Source organism: Sebastes umbrosus, chromosome 3 (genome assembly GCF_015220745.1).
Source record: "Sebastes umbrosus isolate fSebUmb1 chromosome 3, fSebUmb1.pri, whole genome shotgun sequence".
Lineage (NCBI taxonomy): Eukaryota > Metazoa > Chordata > Actinopteri > Perciformes > Sebastidae > Sebastes > Sebastes umbrosus.
Window position 1 is genome coordinate 30,229,317 of NC_051271.1, and position 24,277 is coordinate 30,253,593.

The following is a 24,277-nucleotide window of genomic DNA, read 5'->3' on the forward strand; positions in this document are numbered from 1 at the left end:
ACGCTTCTCGATGGCATTATCAGCTGTAACCGTCATATGAGAGGGAGAGCGACTTCATTCTCTGCTCAGGTAGACATTACTCCTCTATATCTTTACATAGTAAATAGTTGTTTTGCTGCTATATTAACGCTCTGAATCTCATATAGAGCACCTTCAAGGCCTCTGCTGGAGTGGTGTATGACATCTACACTAGCCTACATCGTTGAGACGGCGAGGACCCTGGTCAAGAGACTGAATGGACACTGGACACCAGAACAAAACCAGTGGACGCATCGACTGGGAAGAGGTCAAAGTTGACCAGGAGTCAGTGGACAGACAGAGAAAGACACCAGAGACCATCTTTGAACACAGACAGGATCATATGGTAAGAACTAAGCAAAGCTAGGAAAGGAGTGTTATGGTAAGATGTTTTTTTTTTCTTTTCACACCTTTCACTATGTTGCTGAAATGGTTTAAAACAAAAATGCTAACACTATGGCAGGTCATATAAAAAACATCTATTTATTACAAAGATTCAAACACCAAGTCCAACTCTGTCCCCATGTGTTGAGTTCTTCACTTTTGGTTTTGATTATTTGACATCTTATCAGTGAAAGTGTTCGAGCTAATGTACTCAAATACATTGTGACTAAAAGTTGTATTTTGAGTTGTGTTTGAATTGCTTTGTAGTGTTTGAATTGCTTTGTAGCTACTCTTTCAGTAACATGTAGAGAACACTATTGCACACAAGTACTTACCGACATAAAATGTTATAAAATAACTCTCTTATCTTGTACAAAGCACTGGGTTAACTATTACCTAATAAAACATTTAAGAGGAAGTGAATTTAGAAAATAACAAGAATGGCCACAATTATTACAGCGATAAAAATTAACACACCAATATAATACAAACACAATAAATCAAATGAGATTGTCAGAAAGGTCATACACTCTAGTGTGCGGTGATTTTCCATGTTTGTTCCCTGCCGTGCAAGAGAGCTGCTCCTAATTTCAAAGATTGAAAAAAACAAACCTTTTCAAAGTCAGACAGTTAAATACATAATGCAGAACCATGAGATGGGGTCCAACCTGCACGTTCTACAATAATAGCTACTTAGATGAGATGTGCGGTGCCAGAGTTTTGTGTTGATATTTACCTGATGTTTCCATCAACAGAATCATCAAATGGTTGATATCTTTTGAAATCTATAAGGAAGAATTGCGGACATACGTGTATGTCCACAAACCTTTTATTTGACAAATAATCTTAAACCTGCAGTAGGCAGAATGTTTTTGGCATAATTGGGCAAAAATTCCATAATATCTTTTCAGCATATTGTAATTTAAGTGTTCTGAGAGAAAACTAGACTTCTGCACCTCCTCATGGCTCTGTTTTCAGGATTTAAAATATCTAGCCCATGATGGGAGACTTTGGCCAATCACAGGTCATTTCAGAGAGAGAGAGCGTTCCTATTGGCTGTTCATTCAACGGAGGCAGCTGTCAATCACTCACAAACTCTGATCAAACGGTCAAACTGGGCAGCGCTGATCAAATATGAATCAATATTCTGTTACTGTAATGCCTGTTTCTCGCCTCAATGTTTTCAGAAACATCTTATAGTGTACTGTTTACCTGTAAAATGATGGCAAGGCTCCAGCTCGGCTCTGATTGGTTGTTTTCCTCCGGTCTGTGAAATCTTGCAGATGCCATTAGGAGCACCGGAGGACACAGAGGCACATGTTTTTTTTCAGATTACCTGTCTCATGCACTACTGTCAGGATATAGTGACATTTTATAAAAATAACTTTTTTAAATCATATTTGCTCCAATCTGACCTACTGCTGCTGTAATTCATGGTCCACTTACAATTTCCAGGAATCAGTCTAACTGAGCAAGACTGTGAATGAAAACTGTGAGATGCAGTTAAAAGCTCTTAAAAAAAAGGAAGTAAGCGGCCCTTGAGTTAAGTTTTTTTTTTTTTTACATGGTCAGGAATAAACTCAATACTTCCCGGTATTTCAGTCACTGCTGTTGAAAATGGTTATTATAGATGGGAAAGGTGGTACATAAACATTGGACTGTGCAAACTTAGACCAAGAGGTCTCCATTATGTTTCAACACTGACCTGAGATTGATTATGGTACCATAAAACTTTTGTCTAATTTTGATTAATAAGTAACTCTTTTTATGTCGTATGAATCGATGCTGTCAATGACCCATTTTTGTGTTTCACCAATGACTGCTTCGTATGGTCCTTGAACAGACAAACAGATGCTATAAATTCTCACACTCTCACTCGCTGGGGGATTTCAACATTCAACTCTTTCACCAACTCCTGAATTCCCACACAGTCTCTCTAAGGTAAGTAGAGACGGGCAGGGTAGTGGACTCTATGCGTGACAGCGTCATTTGAAAATATGGTTTTAAGACTTCTCTTTTGTCTTCTTCAGCCAGTTGGTGTCGTGGATGTGGTCCATAATGGGGGTGCCTGGGGGTTTGTTGTTGCTCCCAATTTTGCTGATTTTTACAGGAAGCACTTCAGGTAAACCGTCTGATATCTTTTCATTATGACACATATTTACTGTGTAATTGTACTTTCTCTTTGGAAAAAGAAAACCAACAACCTTAATTTACATATATTTTCTTGTGGATATTTTTCTCCTTTTTGTGTCACATATGAGTGGGCTTCAATTAAAAGACTCAAAGATTGTAAACAGAGTCAATTGTACCCAAAAATTTATCCTTGAGTACATTTCTGATAAGACATTTTATTTGGCACTATTAATGTTGCATATTCCTATCCCAGTGATTAACTGAAGCAATATCATACATTTACTTAAATATTAAATGTTAAAGGGGAACTACGCCCATTTTCAAAATGTATACATGTTATTCCTATGGTTTAAGACAGTTTATTAGTAAACATGAACAACATCCAAAAACTAGAGAGCTAAAACTCAAACTTGATATGTCATTGGGTATAAAGTCTGGAGCTGCTCCGTAGACGATGAATGGGGAGAGATGTTCTAGATGACACTGAGAGCACCCAGGAGAATGATCTGAGTATATGGGAACATTTTCTGTTTCACAACCGACAACACTACAATAGAATAAAGATCATTTAGGTATAAAAAATAATAAATAAATAATAAATAAATGATCAAACTTTATGTGGGTCCACACAATCCAAAGTCTCCCGTTCACTGTCTATGGAGCAGCTCCAGACTTTATACCCTATGACATCACAAGTTTGAGACTTACTACTCTGGTTTTTGGCTTTGAGAGAGAGTAGATCATGTTCACAAATATTGATTGAACTTTCCTAGGTCATGAAAATAATAATTTAATATGCCATTTTTTATGACTGCACCATTACATCAAATGAAAAATTCTGGCACATAATTTCACACTTACTTTCCTATAATATCAATATCACATTATTATGTAATTTTTAGATTTGAGAACTTCCTGGTTCTGACTAGAATTTAAAATAAAGTTCTGTGAGTCTGAACGATGCTCAATATGCCTTTGTAACAAAAGTCCACCTCTGGTGCAGTTTTGGGAGAGCACTTTAAACCTCCCATTCAGTGGCTATTTTGATTATGCCCTTGGAAATATATAAATATAATATAAAAATAAAATGTGGGGATATTGTTAAAAGGCCGATATCTAAATTTGGTATAAAAGATGGCCATCACACTCTTGTACCTCTGATGTAATCCCTGCAGGTATCACAAGCCCGATCTCATTCCCGAGGCGTCAAATGCTGATGCTTTGTCAGGGCCGTCTGTGTTTGATACCGCCGCACATGGCACCCTTTTGCGGCCGTATGAGACACACCGGGCTTTCCATTAACTACAATATAAACCCATCTGCGTCAATATAAACTTTCAGGGAAAGTGCTGTGGTGATGTATTATAAAGAGCGAAAGAGACACACATGGGGAGTTGGTGGGTCCAACAAATACAAGGCTTTCATCCAGGAGAATGCCGTTCCTGTCCTGTGTGTTGCGTTTCACTTTACAATCAGCATCATGTGTGTTTGTGTTCTGTGTAAAACCTTTGTAATTTTAAGCTCAATCATGTTTTTTCCTAACCTAACTAAGTGGTTTTGTTGCCTAATCCTAAACAAGTGTTTTTGTTTAATTTACAATGTTAAGCACGTGTGTAGTGCGACGGAAAAAGTGCTGCCGAGGGGTCTGACAAAGCATCAGCATGTGACGAGTTGGGATGAGAACCAGTTGCTATTAGGGCTGTCAAAGTTAACACATTAATGCAAATTAATTTTAACGCCACTTTTCACAAAATCTTTAACGCATTAACACAACTTGTGATTTTTTGGTTGTTGTTCAACATATGTGAATGTAAATGGGTTCTATGGGTACCCACGAGTCTCCCCTTTACAGACATGCCCACTTTATGATAATCACATGCAGTTTTGGGCAAGTCATAGTCAAGTCAGCACACTGACGGCTGTTGTTGCCTGTTGGGCTGCAGTTTGCCATGTTATGATTTGAGCATATTTTTTATGCTAAATGCAGTACCTGTGAGGGTTTCTGGACAATATCTGTCATTGTTTTATGTTGTTAATTGATTTCCAATAATAAATATACACATATGTTTGTATAAAGCAGCATATTTGCTCTCTCCCATGTTGATAAGAGTATTAAATACTTGACAAATCTCCCTTTAAGGTACATTTTGAAAAGATAAAAAATGTGCGATTAATTTGTGATTAATCACAATTAACTATGGACAATCATGTGATTAATTGTGATTAAATATTTTCAATATATCAATTGACAGCCCTAGTTTCTATCACTCTGTTGCAATTTGAATTTGGTTTCTGTGTAATTATTCTCATATAACACAAGTTGTCCACACAAGTTATCTTGAATGAGAAAGTTTAGTTTGTTCATGTTAAATGCATATAATCGCTTTATTTTTACCTTTTCACTTGGAAAAGCTACTAAAACTGAGCAACAGCATGTATCAAACTATCCTCTTGCTTTTCACAGGGACACTTGTCTCCAGCTGTGATTCGTGTCATGATGAAGCCGCCTGCCTGGAGTCACAAGAAAGAGGCGACTCGTTCACCAGCCAGACGCTCTCTTGTGTCTGTAAAGATGGCTTTGTAGGCAATGGTCTCACCTGTTATGATAAAAAACTCTGCCGTGACTCCTCTTGCTGTAGCCGAGGTTATCACTGGTCACCAGACAGGGGCTGTGTGGACACTGACGAGTGCTCCCTCCCAGACTCACCCTGCGCCCCACCTCAGGTTTGCCTAAACACCCCAGGCTCTTTCGACTGCTTGGAGCCCCCCACCAGGACCAGAGCGGGCCCTGCTTCCCAATCTGTTCAGTTCAACTGTGGACACACAGTTTGTCCTTTAGGCATGGACTGCATCAGTAATGATGGGACTCTGCGCTGTGCTGACCCCTGCGAGCACTACACCGTAGTGGATGACGACTGGCGTTCAGTGAATAACACATCGAATCAGATCATACACTGTGACCAAAATATTGAATGGCAAGGCTGGTATCGCCTGCTTCTGGGAGCAACCAGTGCTCGTATTCCAGAGAGGTGTGTAGGTGAAAATAAGTGTGGAACTCATGCTACTATGTGGATAACACAACCTCATCCCACACACTCAGATGGAATTGTAATTCGGACTGTGTGTAATGCCTGGTCCGGCAGCTGCTGCTCTTTTAGCTCACACACCATCCATGTCAAGCTCTGCTATGGACACTACTATGTCTACAAACTTGTGAAGCCATCCACATGCAGCCTTGCATACTGTGCAGGTATTGTAACATCTTTACACTGTAACAACAAAGTACATTTTCTCATCTACTCCATTCATTTAAGTGTTTTCAATTAGTCAAGGCACTATTGTCCACTTTTTTTTTATTGCAAACAGAGGTGAACAGAACAAGCCCTGCAGTCTTCCTTTTGTATTATGAAATGTTTTGACATACTGTAATAGAGTTAAAATGACATACTGAGGTGAAGGTTTATGGAGGTTCTCATCTTCGTCACAACTGGTAGATAGTATTTACCTTCTTATCTCCTTAATTTCACACTTTTATGTGGTGACCTTTTATCTTTTCCTTTAGTTCAGCACCCTCCACCCCAGCCTTCTCAGCTTATTTGTGGCCGTGATAAACTCCATGTGGGGCTGGATCTGACAGTCCGTTGCTTCAGGCCTACCTCCAAAGCCACTCCCCCAAAATTATCATTATGAACGTAAACAACGAACATAACTATTGTTAGTACTCACCGCTGTCAAGCTAGCAGCTTGTGGAAGAATCCAGTGACGCCATAGACTGTACGTAGTCACCGTGATGTCATCCATTGGTTTGTGGACTGCCGTTTTGAAGCCTCGAGTTTGGCATTTTGTCCGTCGCCATCTTGGCATTTGCAACCAGAAGTGACACGAGAGGCAACGTCATTTTTAGGCATGTTAAATGTTAAAATTAACTTTCATGAACTGAAAATACACTGTGAAAGGGTTAAAGTTGTAAGACCAAAACACGAACAACTCCCAGACTGGACAACGCCGTGGTAGCGACCAGTCAATCACAAGGTAGCCACGCCCTAAAGCATACCCTGCTTTATGGTCTATTATGCTTTAAATGGGACCATATTATACTAAATGAACATCATACTGTATTGAAGAAGACTTGAAACTAGCGATTGAAACCATAAACTCATGTTTACAATGTTTATTGAGGTAATTAATCAAGTGAGAAGTAGGCTCATTTTCTCATAGACTACAATCGGACTTCTTTTTGCAACCAGAGGAGTCGCCCCCTGCTGGCTATTAGATAGAATGCAAGTTGGAGGCACTTCAGCATTGGCTTCACTTTTCAGAACCGGAGGTTGCCCACTGGGTGACGTGCAATTAGTGCACGGGCAGGCAGGTAGATAGACAGGTAGGTCGTGCAATCATTTCCTTTGGGCCGAATGAAATGATTTGACGGGCTTATTACGGTCCTACGACAGCCGCAGATTACAGATTTTATTTTCTTTTTTTTTGTCAGAGCATTTGATTTGTTGATGGCTGTCGGGATGTAAAGAGAATGAACAATGTATTTGAACAAATCTGCCAACCCTACCTTTTAACTAGAAGAATTTCCTCATCAATAACTTTCAATATTTACCACACACACAATAGATATTGTTTTTAGCACAATAAGTCAAATATACAGTAAACGTTTGTGTTGAGAACATAATGGAGTTTAGTGCCCAATGATAACATAATCAGTTATATCTATATAGTAAAGGAAATGGGGCTTTTCCTCATGAATGCTGATGGCAGTTTTCTTGTGAGTTCACAGAACACAGCCCAGTAGTTCAGGGGCAGGTCCGCCTGGCCAATGGAGGAAACAGCTCCTGCTCTGGCAGAGTGGAGATCTTCCACCTTGGACAGTGGGGGACGGTGTGTGACGACGCCTGGGACCTGGTTGATGCTCAGGTGGTGTGCAGACAGCTGGGCTGTGGCAGGGTCCTGTCAGCACCACAAGCTGCACGCTTTGGACAGGGCAGAGGGCCCATCTGGTTGGATGATGTCATGTGCAGAGGCAGCGAATCAAAGCTCAGCGACTGCAGCCACAGAGGGTTTGGATCTCACAACTGTGGTCACAATGAGGATGCTGGTGTCGTCTGTGAAGGTAAATATGAAATATGTGATTTACACTACTCTTTATTATCTGCTTCGGTCCTTTTAAACAGAAAGCTGTTGTATCATGAAATCTTTCATTTGTGTCTCATATCAACAATATTGTGTTGCGTGTGTTTTTCTGTTAGCTGGTTCACCTGTGAGGCTGGTCAACTCTGGCAACCGCTGCTCTGGCAGAGTGGAGGTCTACCATGAAGGACAGTGGGGGACAGTGTGTGACGATATCTGGAACCTGAACACTGCAGACGTGGTGTGTAGACAGCTGGGCTGTGGCACGGCTCGTTCAGCACTAACAAATGCAGCTTTTGGACAGGGCAGTGGACCCATCTGGTTGGACAATGTCATTTGTTTTGGAAATGAGTCATCGATAACAGACTGCAGACATCAAGGGTTTGGGGTCCATGACTGTCGTCACAATGAGGATGCTAGTGTCATCTGTGAAGGTAAATGTTTCCAAAAAGTACACTCCAATTGTCATCACTCACATTTAAAGATAGGGTCCGTGATGTCGACCACCTAGCAAGAGTACGCTAGATTTTAAAAACTATCCACCCAAAAGAAAAAACTGAGCCCAGTGTTGCCAACTCTGTTTCAATGAAAGTAGCTAGCAGCGCTAGCTCCAAAAGTTCCTATATCTAGCGAGAAAGTCGCCAACTCAGCAAAACTGACAGTCCATTGCTTCAGGCCCCCCTCCCAAACCACTCCCCCAAAATTATCAATATGAACGTAAACAACAAACATGACTATTGTTAGTAATGACAGCTGTCAAGCTAGCAGCTTGTGGAAGACTCCAGTGACGCCATAGACTGTACGTAGTCACAGTGACATCATCCAATGGTTTGTGGACTGCCGTTTTGAAGCCTCAAGTTCAGCATTTTGGCAGTCGCCATCTTGGCTTTTGCAACCAGAAATGACACGAGAGGCAACGACATTTTTAGGCAACTTAAATGTTACAATGAACTTGCATGAACTGAAAACACACTGTGAAAGGGTTAAAGTTGTAAGACCAAAACACAAACAACTCCCAGACCGGACAACGCCGTAGTAGCGACCTGTCAATCACAAGGTAGCCACGCCCTAAAGCATACCCTGCTTTATGGTCTATTATGCTTTAAATGGGACCATATTATACTAAATGAACATCATACTGTGTTGAAGAAGACTTGAAACTAGCAAATGAAACCATAAACTCATTTTTACTGAGGTAATTAATCAAGTGAGAAGTAGGCTCATTTTCTCATTGACTTCTATACAATCAGACTTCTTTTTGCAACCAGAGAAGTCGCCCCCTGCTGGCTATTAGAGAGAATGTAAGTTGAAGGCACTTCAGCATTGGCTTCACTTCTCAGAACCCGAGTTAGCCCACTGTGTAACATGCAATCAGTGCACTGGCAGGCAGGTAGATAGACAGGTAGGTCGTGCAATCATTTCCTTTGGGCTGAATTAAATTATTTGACGGTCTTATTACAGTCCTACGACAGCCGCAGATATCAGATTTGTTTTCTTTTTTTGTCAGAGCATTTGATTTATTGATGGCTGTCGAGATGTAAAGAGAATGTACAATGTATTTGAACGAATCTACCAACCCTACCTTTTAACTAGAAGAATTTCCTCATCAATAAGTTTCAATATTTACCACACACACAATAGATATTGTTTTTAGCACAATAAGTCAAAAATACAGTAAAGGTTTGCGTTGAGAACATAAATGGAGTTTAGTGCCCAATGATTACATAATCAGTTACTGTATATCTATATAGTAAAGAAAATGGGGCTTTTCCTCAAGAATGTTGATGGCTGCAGTTTTCTTTTGAGTTCACAGAGATTTTTCTTTCAGTTCAACCAGATTTCAACAGTACAGTCTTACCAACCACACCTGATCCAACACCTGAGCACTTCACCAGCCCTCAGGTGCCAACTAACATCAGTACCACAACATCAGCAGACAACAGCACAGCAGTTGAGGGGCAGGTCCGCCTGGCCAATGGAGGAAACAGCTCCTGCTCTGGCAGAGTGGAGATCTTCCACCGTGGACAGTGGGGGACGGTGTGTGACGACGCCTGGGACCTGGTTGATGCTCAGGTGGTGTGCAGACAACTGGGCTGTGGCAGGGTCCTGTCAGCACCACAAGCTGCACGCTTTGGACAGGGCAGAGGGCCCATCTGGTTGGATGATGTCATGTGCAGAGGCAGCGAATCAAAGCTCAGCGACTGCCGCCACAGAGGGTTTGGATCTCACAACTGTGGTCACAATGAGGATGCTGGTGTCGTCTGTGAAGGTAAATATGAAATATGTGATTTACACTACTCTTTATTATCTGCTTTTGTCCTTTTAAACAGAAAGCTGTTGTATGTAGTTTTTCAAAGATATCATCGTCTTCATGAAATCTTTCATTTGTATCTCATATCAACAATATTGTGTTGCATGTTTTTTTCTGTTAGCTGGTTCACCTGTGAGGCTGGTCAACTCTGGCAACCGCTGCTCTGGCAGAGTGGAGGTCTACCATGAAGGACAGTGGGGGACAGTGTGTGACGATGGCTGGGACATGAACGACGCCAACGTGGTGTGTAGACAGCTGGGCTGTGGCACGGCTCGTTCAGCACTAACAAATGCAGCTTTTGGACAGGGCAGTGGACCCATCTGGTTGGACGATGTCATTTGTTTTGGATCTGAACCATCGATTACAGACTGCAGACATCCAGGGTTTGGGGTCCATAACTGTCGTCACATTGAGGATGCTGGTGTCATCTGTGAAGGTAAATGTTTCCAAAAAGTACACTCCAATTGTCATCACTCAAATTTAAAGGTAGGGTCCGTTTTGTTGACAAACTAGCAAGAGTACGCTAGATTTTAAAAGTGATCCACCCAAAAACAAAAATTGAGCCAAGTGTTACCAACTCTGTTCCAATGAAAGTAGCTAGCAGCGCTAGCTCCAAAAGTTCCTATATCTAGCGAGAAAGTCGCCAACTCAGCAAAACTGACAGTCCGTCGCTTCAGGCCTCCCCTCCAAAGCCACTCCCCGAAAATTGTCATTATGAACGTAAATAACGAACATGGCTATTGTTAGTACTCACCGCTGTCAAGCTAGCAGCTTGTGGAAGACTCCAGTGACGCCATAGACTGTACGTAGTCACAGTGACGTCACCCATTGGTTTGCGGACTGCCGTTTTGAAGCCTCAAGTTCAGCATTTTGGCAGTTGCCTTCTCGGCATTCGCAACCAGAAGTAACACGAGAGGCAACGCCATTTTTAGGCAACTTAAATGTTACAATTAACTTTCATGAACTGAAAACACACTGTGAAAGGGTTAAAGTTGTAAGACCAAAACACAAACAACTCCCAGACCGGACATCGCCGTGGTAGCGACCTGTCAATCACAAGGTAACCACGCCCTAAAGCATACCCTGCTTTATGGTCTATTATGCTTTAAATGGGACCATATTATACTAAATGAACATCATACTGTGTTGAAGAAGACTTGAAACTAGCGATTAAGACCATAAACTCATGTTTACAATGTTTACTGAGGTAATAAGTCAAGTGAAAAGTAGTCTCATTTTCTCATAGACTTCTATACAATCAGACTTCTTTTTGCAACCAAAGGAGTCGCCCCCTGCTGGCTATTAGGAAGAATGCAAGTTGAAGGCACCTCAGCATTGGCTTCACTTTTCAGAACCGGAGGTTGCCCACTGGGTGACGTGCAATTAGTGCACGGGCAGGCAGGTAGATAGACAGGTAGGCCGTGCAATCATTTCCTTTGGGCCGAATGAAATGATTTGACGGTCTTATTACAGTCCTACGACAGCCGCAGATATCAGATTTGTTTTCTTTTTTTTTGTCAGAGCATTTGATTTTTTGATGGCTGTCGGGATGTTAAGAGAATGTACAATGTATTTGAACGAATCTACCAACCCTGCCTTTTAACTATAAGAAGTTATAGTTTTTAGCACAATAAGTCAAATATACAGTAAAGGTTTGCGTTGAGAACATAAATGGAGTTTAGTGCCCAATGATTACATAATCAGTTATATCTATATAGTAAAGAAAATGGGGCTTTTTCCTCATGAATGCTGATGGCTGCAGTTTTCTTTTGAGTTCACAGAGATTTTTCTTTTAGTTCAACCAGATTTCAACAGTACAGTCTTACCAACCACACCTGATCCAACAGCTGAGTACTTCACCAGCCCTCAGGTGCCAACTAGCATCAGTACCACAACATCAGCAGACAACAGCACAGCAGTTGAGGGGCAGGTCCGCCTGGCCAATGGAGGAAACAGCTCCTGCTCTGGCAGAGTGGAGATCTTCCACCTTGGACAGTGGGGGACGGTGTGTGACGACGCCTGGGACCTGGTTGATGCTCAGGTGGTGTGCAGACAACTGGGCTGTGGCAGGGTCCTGTCAGCACCACAAGCTGCACGCTTTGGACAGGGCAGAGGGCCCATCTGGTTGGATGATGTCATGTGCAGAGGCAGCGAATCAAAGCTCAGCGACTGCAGCCACAGAGGGTTTGGATCTCACAACTGTGGTCACAATGAAGATGCTGGTGTCGTCTGTGAAGGTAAATATGAAATATGTGATTTACACTACTCTTTATTATCTGCTTTTGTCCTTTTAAACAGAAAGCTGTTGTATGTAGTTTTTCAAAGATATCATCGTCTTCATGAAATCTTTCATTTGTAGTCTCATATCAACAATATTGTGTTGCATGTTTTTTTCTGTTAGCTGGTTCACCTGTGAGGCTGGTCAACTCTGACAACCGCTGCTCTGGCAGAGTGGAGGTCTACCATGAAGGACAGTGGGGGACAGTGTGTGACGATGGCTGGGACATGAACGACGCCAACGTGGTGTGTAGACAGCTGGGCTGTGGCACGGCTCGTTCAGCACTAACAAATGCAGCTTTTGGACAGGGCAGTGGACCCATCTGGTTGGACGATGTCATTTGTTTTGGATCTGAACCATCGATTACAGACTGCAGACATCCAGGGTTTGGGGTCCATAACTGTCGTCACATTGAGGATGCTAGCGTCATCTGTGAAGGTAAATGTTTCCAAAAAGTACACTCCAATTGTCATCACTCACATTTAAAGGTAGGGTCCGTTTTGTTGACAAACTAGCAAGATGTACGCTAGATTTTAAAAGTGATCCACCCAAAAACAAAAACTGAGCCCAGTGTTGCCAACTCTGTTTCAATGAAAGTAGCTAGCAGCGCTAGCTCCAAAAGTTCCTATATCTAGCGAGAAAGTCGGCCAACTCAGCAAAACTGACAGTCCATTGCTTCAGGCCCCCCCTCCAAAACCACTCCCCCAAAATTATCATTATGAACGTAAATAACGAACATGGCTATTGTTAGTAATGACAGCTGTCAAGCTAGCAGCTTGTGGAAGACTCCAGTGACGCCATAGACTGTACGTAGTCACAGTGACATCATCCAATGGTTTGTGGACTGCCGTTTTGAAGCCTCAAGTTCAGCATTTTGGCAGTCGCCATCTTGGCTTTTGCAACCTAGAAATGACACGAGAGGCAACGGCATTTTTAGGCAACTTAAATGTTACAATTAACTTTCATGAACTGAAAACACACTGTGAAAGGGTTAAAGTTGTAAGACCAAAACACGAACAACTCCAAGACTGGACAACGCCGTAGTAGCGACCTGTCAATCACAAGGTATACACGCCCTAAAGCATACTCTGCTTTATGGTTTACTATACTTTAAATGGGACCATATTATACTAAATGAACATCATACTGTGTTGAAGAAGACTTGAAACTCGCGATTGAAACTATAAACTCATGTTTACAATGTTTACTGAGGTAATAAATCAAGTGAGAAGTAGGCTCATTTTCTCATAGACTTCTATACAATCAGACTTCTTTTTGCAACCAGAGGAGTCGCTCCCTGCTAACTATTAGGAAGAATGCAGGTTTAAGGCACTTCAGCATTGGCTTCACTTCTTAGACCCGGAGGTTGCCCACTGGGTGACGTGCAATGAGTGCACGGGCAGGCAGGTAGATAGACAGACAGGCAACTGAAATGATTGGACGGGTTCATTACAGCTCTACGACAGCCGCAGATATCAGATTTGTTTTCTTTTTTTTTGTCAGAGCATTTGATTTTTTGATGGCTGTCGGGATGTTAAGAGAATGTACAATGTATTTGAACGAATCTACCAACCCTGCCTTTTAACTATAAGAAGTTATAGTTTTTAGCACAATAAGTCAAATATACAGTAAAGGTTTGCGTTGAGAACATAAATGGAGTTTAGTGCCCAATGATTACATAATCAGTTATATCTATATAGTAAAGAAAATGGGGCTTTTCCTCAAGAATGTTGATGGCTGCAGTTTTCTTTTGAGTTCACAGAGATTTTTCTTTCAGTTCAACCAGATTTCAACAGTACAGTCTTACCAACCACACCTGATCCAACACCTGAGCACTTCACCAGCCCTCAGGTGCCAACTAACATCAGTACCACAACATCAGCAGACAACAGCACAGCAGTTGAGGGGCAGGTCCGCCTGGCCAATGGAGGAAACAGCTCCTGCTCTGGCAGAGTGGAGATCTTCCACCGTGGACAGTGGGGGACGGTGTGTGACGACGCCTGGGACCTGGTTGATGCTCAGGTGGTGTGCAGACAACTGGGCTGTGGCAGGGTCCTGTCAGCACCACAAGCTGCACGCTTTGGACAGGGCAGAGGGCCCATCTGGTTGGATGATGTCATGTGCAGAGGCAGCGAATCAAAGCTCAGCGACTGCCGCCACAGAGGGTTTGGATCTCACAACTGTGGTCACAATGAGGATGCTGGTGTCGTCTGTGAAGGTAAATATGAAATATGTGATTTACACTACTCTTTATTATCTGCTTTTGTCCTTTTAAACAGAAAGCTGTTGTATGTAGTTTTTCAAAGATATCATCGTCTTCATGAAATCTTTCATTTGTATCTCATATCAACAATATTGTGTTGCATGTTTTTTTCTGTTAGCTGGTTCACCTGTGAGGCTGGTCAACTCTGGCAACCGCTGCTCTGGCAGAGTGGAGGTCTACCATGAAGGACAGTGGGGGACAGTGTGTGACGATGGCTGGGACATGAACGACGCCAACGTGGTGTGTAGACAGCTGGGCTGTGGCACGGCTCGTTCAGCACTAACAAATGCAGCTTTTGGACAGGGCAGTGGACCCATCTGGTTGGACGATGTCATTTGTTTTGGATCTGAACCATCGATTACAGACTGCAGACATCCAGGGTTTGGGGTCCATAACTGTCGTCACATTGAGGATGCTGGTGTCATCTGTGAAGGTAAATGTTTCCAAAAAGTACACTCCAATTGTCATCACTCAAATTTAAAGGTAGGGTCCGTTTTGTTGACAAACTAGCAAGAGTACGCTAGATTTTAAAAGTGATCCACCCAAAAACAAAAATTGAGCCAAGTGTTACCAACTCTGTTCCAATGAAAGTAGCTAGCAGCGCTAGCTCCAAAAGTTCCTATATCTAGCGAGAAAGTCGCCAACTCAGCAAAACTGACAGTCCGTCGCTTCAGGCCTCCCCTCCAAAGCCACTCCCCGAAAATTGTCATTATGAACGTAAATAACGAACATGGCTATTGTTAGTACTCACCGCTGTCAAGCTAGCAGCTTGTGGAAGACTCCAGTGACGCCATAGACTGTACGTAGTCACAGTGACGTCATCCCATTGGTTTGCGGACTGCCGTTTTGAAGCCTTCAAGTTCAGCATTTTGGCAGTTCGCCATTCTCGGCATTCGCAACCAGAAGTAACACGAGAGGCAACGCCATTTTTAGGCAACTTAAATGTTACAATTAACTTTCATGAACTGAAAACACACTGTGAAAGGGTTAAAGTTGTAAGACCAAAACACAAACAACTCCCAGACCGGACATCGCCGTGGTAGCGACCTGTCAATCACAAGGTAACCACGCCCTAAAGCATACCCTGCTTTATGGTCTATTATGCTTTAAATGGGACCATATTATACTAAATGAACATCATACTGTGTTGAAGAAGACTTGAAACTAGCGATTAAGACCATAAACTCATGTTTACAATGTTTACTGAGGTAATAAGTCAAGTGAAAAGTAGTCTCATTTTCTCATAGACTTCTATACAATCAGACTTCTTTTTGCAACCAAAGGAGTCGCCCCCTGCTGGCTATTAGGAAGAATGCAAGTTGAAGGCACCTCAGCATTGGCTTCACTTTTCAGAACCGGAGGTTGCCCACTGGGTGACGTGCAATTAGTGCACGGGCAGGCAGGTAGATAGACAGGTAGGCCGTGCAATCATTTCCTTTGGGCCGAATGAAATGATTTGACGGTCTTATTACAGTCCTACGACAGCCGCAGATATCAGATTTGTTTTCTTTTTTTTTGTCAGAGCATTTGATTTTTTGATGGCTGTCGGGATGTTAAGAGAATGTACAATGTATTTGAACGAATCTACCAACCCTGCCTTTTAACTATAAGAAGTTATAGTTTTTAGCACAATAAGTCAAATATACAGTAAAGGTTTGCGTTGAGAACATAAATGGAGTTTAGTGCCCAATGATTACATAATCAGTTATATCTATATAGTAAAGAAAATGGGGCTTTTTCTCATGAATGCTGATGGCTGCAGTTTTCTTTTGAGTTCACAGAGATTTTTCTTTTTAGTTCAACCAGATTTCAACAGTACAGTCTTACCAACCACACCTGATCCAACAGCTGAGTACTTCACCAGCCCTCAGGTGCCAACTAGCATCAGTACCACAACATCAGCAGACAACAGCACAGCAGTTGAGGGGCAGGTCCGCCTGGCCAATGGAGGAAACAGCTCCTGCTCTGGCAGAGTGGAGATCTTCCACCTTGGACAGTGGGGGACGGTGTGTGACGACGCCTGGGACCTGGTTGATGCTCAGGTGGTGTGCAGACAACTGGGCTGTGGCAGGGTCCTGTCAGCACCACAAGCTGCACGCTTTGGACAGGGCAGAGGGCCCATCTGGTTGGATGATGTCATGTGCAGAGGCAGCGAATCAAAGCTCAGCGACTGCAGCCACAGAGGGTTTGGATCTCACAACTGTGGTCACAATGAAGATGCTGGTGTCGTCTGTGAAGGTAAATATGAAATATGTGATTTACACTACTCTTTATTATCTGCTTTTGTCCTTTTAAACAGAAAGCTGTTGTATGTAGTTTTTCAAAGATATCATCGTCTTCATGAAATCTTTCATTTGTGTCTCATATCAACAATATTGTGTTGCATGTTTTTTTCTGTTAGCTGGTTCACCTGTGAGGCTGGTCAACTCTGACAACCGCTGCTCTGGCAGAGTGGAGGTCTACCATGAAGGACAGTGGGGGACAGTGTGTGACGATGGCTGGGACATGAACGACGCCAACGTGGTGTGTAGACAGCTGGGCTGTGGCACGGCTCGTTCAGCACTAACAAATGCAGCTTTTGGACAGGGCAGTGGACCCATCTGGTTGGACGATGTCATTTGTTTTGGATCTGAACCATCGATTACAGACTGCAGACATCCAGGGTTTGGGGTCCATAACTGTCGTCACATTGAGGATGCTAGCGTCATCTGTGAAGGTAAATGTTTCCAAAAAGTACACTCCAATTGTCATCACTCACATTTAAAGGTAGGGTCCGTTTTGTTGACAAACTAGCAAGTGTACGCTAGATTTTAAAAGTGATCCACCCAAAAACAAAAACTGAGCCCAGTGTTGCCAACTCTGTTTCAATGAAAGTAGCTAGCAGCGCTAGCTCCAAAAGTTCCTATATCTAGCGACAAAGTCGGCAACTCAGCAAAACTGACAGTCCATTGCTTCAGGCCCCCCCTCCAAAACCACTCCCCCAAAATTATCATTATGAACGTAAATAACGAACATGGCTTTTGTTAGTAATGACAGCTGTCAAGCTAGCAGCTTGTGGAAGACTCCAGTGACGCCATAGACTGTACGTAGTCACAGTGACATCATCCAATGGTTTGTGGACTGCCGTTTTGAAGCCTTGAGTTCAGCATTTTGGCAGTCGCCATCTTGGCTTTTGCAACTAGAAATGACACGAGAGGCAACGGCATTTTTAGGCAACTTAAATGTTACAATTAACTTTCATGAACTGAAAACACACTGTGAAAGGGTTAAAGTTGTAAGACCAAAACACGAACAACTCCAAGACTGGACAACGCCGTAGTAGCGACCTGTCAATCACAAGGTATACACGCCCTAAAGCATACTCTGCTTTATGGTTTACTATACTTTAAATGGGACCATATTATACTAAATGAACATCATACTGTGTTGAAGAAGACTTGAAACTCGCGATTGAAACTATAAACTCATGTTTACAATGTTTACTGAGGTAATAAATCAAGTGAGAAGTAGGCTCATTTTCTCATAGACTTCTATACAATCAGACTTCTTTTTGCAACCAGAGGAGTCGCTCCCTGCTAACTATTAGGAAGAATGCAGGTTTAAGGCACTTCAGCATTGGCTTCACTTCTTAGACCCGGAGGTTGCCCACTGGGTGACGTGCAATGAGTGCACGGGCAGGCAGGTAGATAGACAGACAGGCAACTGAAATGATTGGACGGGTTCATTACAGCTCTGCGACAGCCACAGATACCAGACTTTTTTCTTTTTTTGTCAGAGCATTTGATTTATTGATGGCTGTCGGGATGTAAACAGAATGTACAATGTATTTGAACAAATTTACCAACCATACCTTTTAACTAGAAGAATTTCCTCATCAATAAGTTTCAATATTTACCACACACACAATAGATATTGTTTTTAGCACAATAAGTCAAATATACAGTAAAAATTTGCGTTGAGAACATAATGAAGTTTAGTGCCCAATGATAACATAATCAGTTAAATCTATATTTTAAAGGAAATGGGGCTTTTCCTCATGAATGCTGATGGCAGTTTTTTCTTGTGAGTTCACAGAACACAGCCCAGTAGTTGAGGGGCAGGTCCGCCTGGCCAATGGAGGAAACAGCGCCTGCTCTGGCAGAGTGGAGATCTTCCACCTTGGACAGTGGGGGACGGTGTGTGACGACGCCTGGGACCTGGTTGATGCTCAGGTGGTGTGCAGACAGCTGGGCTGTGGCAGGGTCCTGTCAGCACCACAAGCTGCACGCTTTGGACAGGGCATAGGGCCCATCTGGTTGGATGATGTCATGTGCAGAGGCAGCGAATCAAAGCTCAGCGACTGCAGCCACTTAGGGTTTGGATCTCACAACTGTGGTCACAGTGAGGATGCTGGTGTCGTCTGTGAAGGTTAATATTTCCAAAAAGTACACTCCAATTGTCATCACTCACATTTAAAGGTAGGGTCCGTTTTGTCGACAAACTAGCAAGTGTACGCTAGATTTTAAAAGTGATCCACCCAAAAACAAAAACTGAGCCCAGTGTTGCCAACTCTGTTTCAATGAAAGTAGCTAGCAGCGCTAGCTCCAAAAGTTCCTATATCTAGCGACAAAGTCGGCAACTCAGCAAAACTGACAGTCCATTGCTTCAGGCCCCCCTCCCAAACCACTCCCCCAAAATTATCAATATGAACGTAAATAACGAACATGGCTATTGTTAGTAATGACAGCTGTCAAGCTAGCAGCTTGTGGAAGACTCCAGTGACGCCATAGACTGTATGTAGTCACAGTGACATCATCCAATGGTTTGTGGACTGCCGTTTTGAAGCCTTGAGTTCAGCATTTTGGCTGTCGCCATCTTGGCTTTTGCAACCAGAAATGACACGAGACGCAACGACATTTTTAGGCAACTTAAATGTTACAATTAACTTTCATGAACTGAAAACACACTGTGAAAGGGTTAAAGTTGTAAGACCAAAACACAAACAACTCCCAGACCGGACATCGCCATGGTAGCGACCTGTCAATCACAAGGTATACACGCCCTAAACCATACTCTGCTTTATGGTTTACTATGCTTTAAATGGGACCATATTATACTAAATGAACATCATACTTTGTTGAAGAAGACTTGAAACTAGCGATTGAGACCATAAACTCATGTTTACAATGTTTACTGAGGTAATAAGTCAAGTGAGAAGTAGGCTCATTTTCTCATAGACTTCTATACAATCAGACTTCTTTTTGCAACCAGAGAAGTCGCCCCCTGCTGACTATTAGGAAGAATGCAGGTTGAAGGCACCTCAACATTGGCTTCACTTTTCAGAACCGGAGGTTGCCCACTGGGTGACGTGCAATGAGTGCACGGGCAGGCAGGTAGATAGACAGACAGGCAACTGAAATGATTGGACGGGTTCATTACAGCTCTGCGACAGCCACAGATGCCAGACTTTTTTCTTTTTTTGTCAGAGCATTTGATTTATTGATGGCTGTCGGGATGTAAAGAGAATGTACATTGTATTTGAACAAATTTACTAACCCTACCTTTTAACTAGAAGAATTTCCTCATCAATAAGTTTCAATATTTACCACACACACAATAGATATTGTTTTTAGCACAATAAGTCAAATATACAGTAAACGTTTGTGTTGAGAACATAATGGAGTTTAGTGCCCAATGATAACATAATCAGTTATATCTATATAGTAAAGGAAATGGGGCTTTTCCTCATGAATGCTGATGGCAGTTTTCTTGTGAGTTCACAGAACACAGCCCAGTAGTTCAGGGGCAGGTCCGCCTGGCCAATGGAGGAAACAGCTCCTGCTCTGGCAGAGTGGAGATCTTCCACCTTGGACAGTGGGGGACGGTGTGTGACGACGCCTGGGACCTGGTTGATGCTCAGGTGGTGTGCAGACAGCTGGGCTGTGGCAGGGTCCTGTCAGCACCACAAGCTGCACGCTTTGGACAGGGCATAGGGCCCATCTGGTTGGATGATGTCATGTGCAGAGGCAGCGAATCAAAGCTCAGCGACTGCCGCCACTTAGGGTTTGGATCTCACAACTGTGGTCACAATGAGGATGCTGGTGTCGTCTGTGAAGGTAAATATGAAATATGTGATTTACACTACTCTTTATCATCTGCCTTTTTCCTTTTAAACAGAAAGCTGTTAGTTTTTCAAAGATATTATCGTCTTCATGAAATCTTTCATTTGTGTCTCATATCAACAATATTGTGTTGCATGTTTTTTTCTGTTAGCTGGTTCACCTGTGAGGCTGGTCAACTCTGGCAACCGCTGCGCTGGAAGAGTGGAGGTCTACCATGAAGGACAGTGGGGGACAGTGTGTGACGATGGCTGGGACATGAACGACGCCAACGTGGTGTGTAGACAGCTGGGCTGTGGCACGGCTCGTTCAGCACTAACAAATGCAGCTTTTGGACAGGGCATTGGACCCATCTGGTTGGACGATGTCAGTTGTTTTGGATCTGAACCATCGATAACAGACTGCAGACATCCAGGGTTTGGGGTCCATAACTGTGGTCACCAAGAGGATGCTAGTGTTGTTTGTGAATGTAGGTTTCCTTTTGTATTATGAAATGTTTTGACATACTGTAATAGAGTTAAAATGACATATACTGAGCTGAAGGTTTATGGAGGTTCTCATCTTGATCTCAACTGGTAGATAGTATTTAGCTTTTTATCTCCTTAATTTCACACTTTTATATAGTGACCCTTTATCTTTTCCTTTAGTTCTGCTCCCTCCACCCCTGCCTTCTCAGCTTATTTGTGGCCGTGATAAACTCTACGTGGGGCTGGATCTGGCTGGCTTTACATCCTCTGGTTTGAACCCCTTCTCTGGCAACATGGCAGCACGCAACTGCACCTGGGTCAGAGTGCGTGATGACGTAGTGTGGTATGAAGTGGAGGCCACGGCAGGTGCCTGTGGAAACACATTGAGGGTAAAGACTTCCTGTTGTTTGGTTCTGTAAACCTGATCAGATCCTCAACCTGAAGGAGAATTTCTCGTCCTCTCAAGCTGACTTGACCGTTCAACTGACTAATAATTCAGTCATCCTCTGTCTTTCAGACCAACAGCACACATGCCATCTACTCCAATAGCTTATTTATCTACCCAATAGACAACGCAACCTTCGTCCTTCCTGTTAGTATTCCCTTGTCCTGCCCGTATCCCCTGGACACCGACACCAGCATGAATGTGGCTATCAGACCATTCCTGGCGTGAGTAGCCTTTTATTGAGTGTGACCAGTTGTAAAATAGTGAAACTGTGTATAATTATTCTGAGTTTTTATTCAATAATTTATTTATTTATTTAGTTATTTATTTATTTATTTAGTTATGCGTTTATTTTATATTTAAGTGTGTGTTTTTATTTAAATAAATGCAAAAAACAAATAAATAAAAAATAAATAAATTTAAAATTGAATAAAAATATAAATACATGAATAAATAAAAGAGAAAATTTAACAGAAGAGTAAATAAATAAGGACATTAATACAAAGATAAATAAATAAAAAGCAAATTAAAACACCAATACCAATTTATATTCTGTCACAGTGTCTTTATACTTTATATTTGCTACCACTGGGAGTCATCAAAGCCATAACAAACATCACACACAGACAAACGATTTAAAAGACAAATCACACATTTTATGAAACAAAAAACTTGAAAAAAGACTTGCCATTACAGAAAAAACATATTTTTCTTGGCAGGCTGGAAGGTGGCATTTCAGACTCGGGTACCAAAGCCAGAGCTTCCATGTCTCTGTTCCGCAACTCCAACTACATAGAGTCTTATCCAGCAGGCCGGGTCACCCTGCCAGTGGGCTCGCTGTTGTACGTGGGCGTCTCTGTAGAGGAGAGAGATCCAAGCTTTGCAGTTGTTCTGGAGGACTGCTACGCCACTCACTCATCAAACCCTGATGATTCCAAGCAATACCCTCTCATCCAGAACAAGTAGGTATCCCTCTTGAGCCTCAGCAGATGGTTTGTGTAGTATAATGGAAAAGGGAAAAAGTTTAAGGTGTAGTGATGTGTAATGGTCTTGATCCTCTCTCCCAGGTGTCCTGCTGACCGCCGACAGGTGTCAGTGGTTGAGAGCGGCTCATCCCTCCGGGCTCGTTTCTCCGCGCTGTTCTTCCTGCTCCAGGATGAATACAGAGACGTTTACCTTCACTGCAGCCTCAGCCTGTGTGAACGGAGGAGCTCCTCTTGTGTTCCAGTAGGTCACACATTTCACTTCATCATCTTATCAATCCATAATCAATGCCAATCAACATTAGATTTTGATGGTGTTTTTTCCACCCTCTCCCACCATGTAGCCTTGCACAAGTAGGACCTATCGCTCTGTATCCAACTCTGATCCTCTGACTACCCTCACCATTGGACCAATCATTTGTGAGTATGAGTTACAATTTGGTCTCAGGGCTGATATCCCAACATGATGAATTATATGGAATTAATAACAATGTTTTTCTCTCTCTTTCATATTTATCTTCAGGGGACAAGTCACCTGAGTGAGCTGGTAACATGCAGTAATAATTCAAACACATTCAGTGTACTGATATTATTTTTCATTAATGAGACATAAGATTATGAAAACTGGTGTAACATTATATAATAAATCTTACCACGCTTTGTATCATTCCTCAATTCTATTGCCTTTGCAATGTTTGTATTATTAAATACCAATCAAAAAGAAACTATCGGGGTTATAATAAAAGTGAAGTGAAGTTTTAAATGATTTTTTTGCATTTGTTTAAAATTATTATTTTCTGTAACTTGGCCTATAAGAATCATTTTTCAAAACAAAAGCATGGATCATTCTTTAGATCCAATGACAAATTTTCCATATTATAGTGTGCAACTGATATGTGTATATGTGGTATAAAATCAAAGAAAAACAAAATGCTGTACCTTGGTAGAATATGCAAATAAAATGTAAAAATCTCAACCATGACACATGGCTTTGGTGTTTGGTCCATTACTGAAATGTCTCAACAACTATTTGATGAATTGCCGTTACATTTGGCACAGCTATCCATGGTGGCCAGAGGATGAAATACAGTATAATAACTCTGGTGAGCCTCTGACTTTTCCTCTGGCGCCACCATGAGGTTGACATTAGTGCATGAGAGTGAAATGTCTCAACAACTTTTGGCATCAGGTCTCACATTAAAGGTACAGTGTGTGGGATTGGGTGGCATCTAGCGGTGTGGTTGCAGATTGCAACCAACTGAGTACCTCTCCACTTACTCCTCCCTTTCCGAGACTGTGGAAATGTGAGCCACCGAGTGCAAAACCATGGTAACGCCGTTTGCCTCGCTCAGAGGCCTTCCTTACCATAACAACACTACTTTAGGAGCAACAGAAGTCAGACGGCGGCTGGTGGTACCACGGTTTTGCGCTCTGCGGCTCACGTTATCACAGTTTCACAAGTGTGTCTGAGAACTACGGTGGTCTTCAGGTAACGTAAAAATGCAAAAGGCTCTCTGTCAGCCAGTGTTTGGTTTGTCCGTTCTGGGCTACTGTAGAAACATGGCGGAGCAACATGGCGGACTCAGTGAAGAGGACCCGCTCCCTAAGGGCTCATTCTAAGCTAAGAAAAACACAACTATTCTTAATTACAGGTGATCATACACTGATGAAAACATAGTTATGAATATCGTATTCAATTTCTGCTAATACCATTAATAACCGCCTCAATAGACTAGAGAGGTGCACATTTTGGCATTAACT

At 42.4% G+C, this 24,277-nt stretch overlaps 1 protein-coding gene across 1 annotated transcript; it reads left to right on the forward strand.

Moving 5' to 3' along the window:
- The first annotated feature begins 32 nt into the window (after window positions 1–32).
- On the forward strand, window positions 33–23,625 carry LOC119484516 (uromodulin). Its single transcript, XM_037763366.1, has 14 exons — window positions 33–69; window positions 147–364; window positions 2,246–2,343; window positions 2,433–2,524; window positions 5,000–5,790; window positions 9,012–9,018; window positions 9,500–9,940; window positions 12,384–12,698; window positions 21,269–21,477; window positions 21,606–21,757; window positions 22,253–22,495; window positions 22,601–22,760; window positions 22,861–22,936; window positions 23,040–23,625. The coding sequence occupies exons 2-14, from the start codon at window positions 236–238 to the stop codon at window positions 23,057–23,059; spliced, it is 2,733 nt and encodes a 910-aa protein (XP_037619294.1). The 5' UTR covers window positions 33–69; window positions 147–235; the 3' UTR covers window positions 23,060–23,625.
- Window positions 23,626–24,277: the final 652 nt, after the last annotated feature.